Genomic DNA, 7670 nt, shown 5'->3' with positions numbered 1-7670 from the left:
GGAAAATTTGTTCTCTCACAGTCTGGTAGGCCAAAAGTCCAAATTCAGACCGACAGCTCAAGGCCAAGGCTTCCTCTCTCTGTCAGCTCTGGAAGAAGGTCCGTGTCATTAATCATCCCTGGTTGAGGAGCTTCTCAGTGCAGAGAACTTAGGTCCTGGCTCTTTTTTCTTGCTGGATGAGGTCCCCGTGTCTCCCTATTCACTTCTCTCTTTTATATCTTGAAAGAGATTGATTTAAGATACAATCTAATTTTGTAGATTGAGTACTACTTCATTAACATAATTGCCACTAATTCCACCATCATTAACATCATAGAGGTAAGATTTATAACACATAGGAAAATCACATCAGATGGCAAAATGGTGGACAATCACACAGTACCGGGTGTCATGGATTGAATTATGTCACCCCAAAAATGTGTGTATCAGTTTAGCTGGGCCATGATTCCCAGTATTCTGTGGTTGTCCTCCATTTTGCGATTGTAATTTTATGTTAAAGAGAATTAAGGTGGGCTTTTAAGACCCTTACTTAGGTCACATCCCTAATTCAATGTAAAGGGAGTTTCCTTGGGGCGTCACCTGCACCACCTTTTATCTTACATGAGATAAAAGGAAAGGGAAGCAAGCAGAAAGTGGGGGACTTCATACCGCCAAGTAAGCAGTGCCAGGAGAGGAGCACATCCTTTGGACCTGGGATTCCTGAGTGGAGAAGCTCCCAGACCAAGGAAAGACTGATAACAAGGACCTTTCTCCAGAGCCGACAGAAAGAGAATGCCTTCCCTTGGATCTGGCACCCTGAATTTGGACTTGTAGCCTACTAGGCTGTGAAAGTAAATTTCTCTTTGTTAAAGTCATCCACTTGTGGTATTTTTCTTACAGCAGCACTAGATGACTAAGACACTGGGAATCATGGACTAGCCAAGTTGACACATTTTTTGGGTGGGACATACTTCAATCTATAACATCCTTCTTTTTATAGCCAGCTTTTTTACATCAAGATTCTACTTTAGTTGCCTAAAAGTCATTATTGGAAGGATAGTAGCACTTTTATTATTGACTTCTCGGAATATTCAGCATAGTTTCTACACACACACTCACTCTACTTACCCAGTTCTAAAATGCTTCCTGAGAAAATCATAGGGAAGACCGTATATCAGTAGTTTCATGTTGTACAGGGACAAAAAGCATGAGTTGGAGTGGGAAAGGAGAATTAACATACAGCACGAAAATCTGTTTTTGTTATATGTGTAAATCTTTTATCCCAATTTATCATTTGTCCATTAAGTTTATGTTTTGTGTTATTCTACAGGAATTTTAAATTTTCACATGGTTAAATTTATCATATTTCATTTATTGTTTGTGCTGTTTAGTTTTACTTAAGAAAACCTTCCCTATTTTTTATAGTAAGGTAATATAGATCTTCTCCTTAACTTTTTTTTTTTCTAATAGCTAAAAAAAGTTTTTAGTTTTTGTTTTTTAAGAGGGTTTGCTCTTTAAATCATTTCCTATTTACATTCCTTGTATGTGATACAAGGACTACTTACTGAATCCTCTACTTTCTTATCCCTGATTCACTTTGCCACCTTCATCATATATATACAAATTTCCTATATTCATGGGTAGAATTCCTAAACTCTTTATTCCATTATCATTACAAATACATTTGTATAAGAACTCACCATCAGGGGAAGATGTGTGTGTTGGGTACATGGAACCTCTCTGTATTATTTTTGCAACTTCTTATGTTTATAATTATTTACAAATGAAAAGTTTAAAAAAAAAATATGTTTGTCTATTTGTGGCCCAGTATATTTTAAATTAAAATAACTTTATAATACTTTTGCATATCTGGTAAATCCTATTATTCCTTTTTGTTCCTTTTCAAATTTGCTTTAGTTATTCCTTCATATTTACTCTTCTAAATTTATTTTAGAATCATTTTGTGAACAGACATGGAAATATCATCTGATATTTTAGTTGGGATAGCACTGTTTATAGATTCATTATGGGAGCACAGATATATTTATAATGTTGAATCTCCACACATTTGAACTTGGTTTATCTCCCAGTTACTCAGTTTTTTCCTAAATTCAGCAAAGAGTGTTGAAAATTTTTCTTCATGAAGGTTTTTTTTTGTTGTTGTTAATCTAGTTTATCTCAAAATTTTTGTTTGCTATTATGAAATGAGTTTTTTCTGTCTCATTTTCTAGCTGATTATTATTGGATTCATTAGATTTTATTTTTAAAAAGGTGATCTTGTATACATCAAAAATGATGAATATTCATATTTGGTCTTACATATTATCTACCAATACTCTTGGATGTTCTATGTAGATAAAAAAAATAAAAAAAAGCAGTGCAGTCAAGTCGATTCCGATTCATAGCGACCCTATAGTGACCCTATAGGACAGAGTAGAACTGCCCATAGAGTTTCCAAGGAGCGCCTGGTGGATTCGAACTGCTGGCCCTTTGGTTAGCAGCTGTAGCACTTAACCACTATGCCACCAGGGTTTCCATGTAGATACTTTCTTTATATAGTGTCAGCTATTATCACTGTGGGAAACCCTGGTAGAGTAATGGTTAAGTGCTATGGTAGTCAATCAAAAGGTCGGTAGTTCAGATCCACTAGGCATTCCTTGGAAACCCTATGGGGCAGTTCTACTCTGCCCTATAGGGTCACTATGAGTCAGAATCGACTCGATGACAATGGGTTTTGGGTATGGCTCTTATTCAGCTTTTCTGTTTCCGTTGGAAAGACAGTGAAACACAGAAGTTAAACACTTAAGCTGTGGAGTCAGACTGCCTTGGTACAAATTCCATCATCATGACTTAACAATTATGCAATGCTGAGAAATGACTTAGCCTCTCTGTTATTCAGCTTGCACATCCATAAATATAGGATGAATAACAGTTCCTATCTCATAGGCTATTCTAAGGACAGGTGAATTAATACATAAAAATTTCTTCAAACAATGCCTGGCACATAGTACATTTCCAATAAATGTTAGGTATTGCTAAAATATTAGAAAATAGTACAGTATTTTTCTTCTGCATGGTGTAAGATCCTTATATACACACGTGTACCTATATATATTTATATGCACATAAAACTACACATACATTAAATATAAATATAATTATATTACACACATGGTTTGTTACTTGCCTTTTAAATTTATTAATATGTATTGTATTTAATAATGCATATTTAATAAAATAATAAGTGCATTTGAGAATGCCTCTCTCCTTTTATTTGTTTTTGCCTAATATTATATCCTATAGATCCATGAATGATTTGACTAATTGAGCAAAAACTGATGGGTAGAAATCCAAAAGCGTTTCCAGACACCATGCCTGTGAAAGTACTAGGAATAATATATTTAGATCAAGTCTTTATGTTTGCTTATTTTTCCTACCATATTGACACTTTTTAGGGCAGGGGTTGTGACTTTGTACAGGCCCAAAACACAATATTGATGAACCGACTACCTGAATGAATGGGTATTTGTGATTTTTGGTCATTTCTGCCAGTTTCCCTATATCGATGGCTACTAGTAATATCATCAAAAAGGAAGAGACTCATCTACTTGTTCTTGATGTAAACAAAGGACAAGCTAAGGTGTCTTGGTCCCATTCTTCATCTAGTATAGGAAAGAAAAACTTAAAAGGTGTGGTGGTAATAATGACTTTAAAGGAAAACAGGTTGAATCCTGAGGTTCTATAGGGGGAAAAATAGAAGGCCAAAGGAGATTTGATGGCTTAGTGATCCTTAGCCTTAACAATGGAAAGTTTAATGGCAGGGTTTGACACTTTCCAAAAAAAAAAAAAAAAAATTTTTTTTCTAAGCTTTAGGAATAATTCTTACAATTTTTAGCTGTATCTAATTATAATTGTATGATGGAAGAGAAAGCTGAGAAGTGGTTTGCTTTATTGACAAAGGTAGCTAGTGATACACCAGAGTTTAAGTTTATATCTTTGCATTTCTTCACTACTGCTTTTCTATTTTATTATTCTGCCTCTCTGCATATTGAAAGAGGAGTAATCCAGATGATAGTTTCTTGGGTAAATATTGATGATATTGACAACAGTAATATTTTTATGAAGAAAAATATTAATAGCAAATAAATATAAATAAGTAGCAGTGATATTATTAGTTAAATTATTAATTTGATTGAAGTTACTAGGAGTTTTTAGGCCAACCACATTGTTTTTATTTAAACAAGGATATAAGTGAGCTGAATGGGGGAGGATCATTAGATTGAGTACTCAAGACATGTTGAGAAAAGATAAGGCAAGGAAGTTTGAACCATTCTCTAAGACCCCTATACATGTCTCAGAAGGGCTTACAGGTCTGCTGAGTGACAATCTGTAAGAACAAATACTTCAATATCTCTTAGATAATCTATGAGTTGAAAATCCCTGCATGGTTTCAAGTAATAGACTGAAAAACTTGGGACGAGCTTGGTAGAAAATAGCCGTGGCATCCTGTTGTTGTTGTCAGGTGCTGTCGAGTTGGTTCCAACTCATACCAAGCCTATGTGCAACAGAACAAAACACTGCCTGATTCTGTGCCATCTTCACAATAGCCGTTTTGCTTGAACCCATTCTTGCAGCCACTGTGTCAATCCATCTCGTTAAGGGTCTTCTTCTTTTACACTGGTCCTGTACTTTACCTAGCATGATGTCCTTCTCCAGGGAATGATCCCTCCTGATAACACGTCCAAAGTATGGGAGACAAAGTCTCGCCATTCTGTCTGTACTTCTTCCAAGACAGATTTGTTCATTCTTTTGGCAGTCCATGGTATATTCAATATTCTTCACCAACACCATAATTCAAAGGCATCAATTCTTCTTTGGTCTTCCTTATTCATTGTCCAGCTTTTGCATATGTATGAGGTGACTAAAAGTACCATGGCTTGGTCAGGTGCACCCTAGTCCTAACGGTGACATCTTTGTTTTTCAACACTTTAAGGAGGTCTTTTCCAGCAGATTTGCCCAATGCAATGCGTCCTTTGATTTCTTCACTGCTGGTTCCGTGGGTGTTGATTGTGGACCCAAGTATAAATGAAATCCTTGACAACTTCAATCTTTTCTCCATTTATCATCACGTTGCTTATTGGTCCAGTTGTGAGGATTTTTGTTTTCTTTATGTTGAGGTGTAATCCATACTGAAGGCCGTGGTCTTTGACATTCATCAGTAAGTGCATCAAGTCCTCTTCACTTTCATCAAGCAAGGTTGTGTCGCCTGCATAATGCAGGTTGCTAATGAGTCTTCCTCCAATCCTGATGCCCCGTTCTTCTTCATATAGTCCAGCTTCTCTGATTATTTGCTCAGCATACAGATTGAATAAGTATGATGAAAGGATCCAACCCTGTTGGTCACCTTAAATGGACTAACTTCATTTTACAGTTGCCATTAAGTCTACTGAGTCTTGATGGGCTCAGAATAGCAGTCTTTGAGAATTGGATCCTGACTACAACTCAGGTCAGGGAGTTCTGTTACTGTTTGTGGAGACCCTGTGCTCTCTATCATCCATATTAAAAGGAAGAAATTCAAGTGTCTAGCCAGCTTTAAATCAAATGGGAGTGAGTTATAAGTGATCTTATGGCCTCGTTGGCATTCCCTGAGAGGTGCTAATGGTTAAGTGCTTGGGAACTAAATGAAAGGTTGGGAGTTTGAATACACCTAGTGGCCCTTGAAAGAAAGGCCTGGCAATCTGCTTCTGAAATATCATAGCCATTGAATACCCTATGGAGTACAGTTCTACTCTGACATACATGGGTTGCCACTAGTCGAAATTTACTTGACGACAACTGGCTTGGTGGTCTCTTTTTATGGCCATGTTGCCAGTCTTTGAAAACTCAAGTTTCTGTTGTTTCAGGAAAGAGCTAGATGCCCCTCAGTTAAAACATAAATGAGTACACAGGTTTCTGATAATAGGTGTTCTGTAGGATGGGCAGGGAAGTAGGTGATGAAAAGCCCAAACAAAGAATGGCCACTTGGGCCATTAGCTAGAGAACTGCCCAAATTCTTCAACTATCACAAGGAACTGAAACTCCTAGTCAAGAGGGACAAGTCAAGATCAAGACTCAGATGAGTCACTGAGCCCTTGTCCCAATGGGGAGGATTCCAGGGGAGGAAACTTCCTGTAGTCAGAGTGACAAGACACTTTGGGAATTTCAGACAGATTGAATTTGGTTTGGAAATTACTGGTCCAGCCCAGTCTTAGTCTTCTTCACTTCTGACAGGTGGGGTCATCTGGCTATATAAAAGAGCTCTTGGCCACACTGTTTGCTGCTAATCTCTTTATTCCCAGTTCTTCATCACCTTTGGAGAATCAGGTGGGTCTGATTTTGGGTGAATGGGGGATTCAGTCTGCTTGGAGGCACTGAGATGATGTTTAGAATTAATTTGTAAGCAGAAATAATTATTTTTGCTGACTGATGGTGATGTGCATATACTATCAGGGAATGAAAGTTGTCAGACCAAGGGTATAAGTAAGATATTTTTAGTTATCATCTATACTTCCTTTTTTTTGAAATTCGTAAGCAAGAAACAGTTAAGGGAATAATATTGAAAGACAATGAAGGCAAGAGAATCTCTCTGATCACATTATGTTAAAGAGAGAATCTTTCAGTATATTGTCAGCCCCTTGTGAGCCCCTTGGGGGCAGATCTAAGCCTTGGTAATTTCTTTCTGAATAGTCCTTATCATAGCACCGAAGGCAGCTCAGTTAGATTTTAATCCGGACCTTTTGGGAAATGATTTATTTGGGTATTGGCTAGAAAATCAGCAACTGGGTCCTTTTTTCTGGAGATTGTATTTACATTCACCCACTATTTGTTGCTATTTCAAGACAGAGAAGACAATTCTGTCACTGAAAAATGGCAAGAGAATTGAGGAAAATAAGCCTGAGAAGCATAAGTTGTTGATTATACATGTTATTAATGAGAAAAAGATAGAAAGGCACACAAATCCTAAAGAAAGAGTTACAAGATCAAAGTATATTCTTGGAGATAACTTTTCTTATTTGATAGGTTTTGGCTTCCTTTACCTATTAAGAGTGATGCTTCTGTTAACATTTACTTGTTCTTCTTTCAGATTCCCTGACACCCAAGAAAAATGTCCTATCAGCAGCAGGAACAATGCAAGCAGCCCTGCCAGCCACCTCCTGTGTGTCTACCTAAGTGTCCAGAGCCATGCCCACCCCCAAAGTGCCCAGAGCCATGTCCACCACCTGTCAAGTGCCCAGAGCCATTTCCACCCATCAAGTGTCCAGAGCCGTGCCCACCTGTCCAATGCCCAGAGCCATGTCCACCTGTCAAGTGTCCAGAGCCATGTCCGCCACCAGAATTCCCACCTCAGCTCTGCCAGCAGAAGTGCCCTCCTGTGCAGCCACCACAGCAATGCCAACAGAAGTGATTAACCAAGAGCAATAAGACCGAAAGCCATCAAGACCATGGTGCAAGCAAAACTAATAATTCCTTCTAGTTCTGGTGCCATCATTTCCTCTCTGAAATCTCTCATGGTGATAGGTGGTGCTTTCTTTACTTCTATTCCTGCTCTTCTTGGGTTGATTTTCTACATAGAAAATACCTCATTCTGAAGTTGGTCTCTTTTCTTTTAGGGTGAGGTTGCTCTTTGAGATAGGATCATTCTTGGGGATATC

General features: G+C 37.7%; 1 protein-coding gene across 1 annotated transcript; it reads left to right on the top strand.

Annotated features, from left to right (window-relative positions):
• Nucleotides 1–7123: 7123 nt before the first annotated feature.
• On the top strand, nt 7124–7423 carry LOC126071452 (small proline-rich protein 2H-like). Its single transcript, XM_049875649.1, has one exon. The coding sequence runs from the start codon at nt 7124–7126 to the stop codon at nt 7421–7423; it is 300 nt and encodes a 99-aa protein (XP_049731606.1).
• The last annotated feature ends 247 nt before the right edge of the window (nt 7424–7670 follow it).

The sequence above is a fragment of the Elephas maximus genome, chromosome 3 (assembly GCF_024166365.1).
Source record: "Elephas maximus indicus isolate mEleMax1 chromosome 3, mEleMax1 primary haplotype, whole genome shotgun sequence".
Taxonomy (NCBI): Eukaryota; Metazoa; Chordata; class Mammalia; order Proboscidea; family Elephantidae; genus Elephas; species Elephas maximus.
This window is presented reverse-complemented; position numbering and strand designations above follow the sequence as displayed.

Excerpts from the sequence above, each read along its gene's own strand:
- LOC126071452 (XM_049875649.1), top strand. The coding sequence starts at position 7,124 with ATGTCCTATCAGCAGCAGGAACAATGCAAGCAGCCCTGCCAGCCACCT.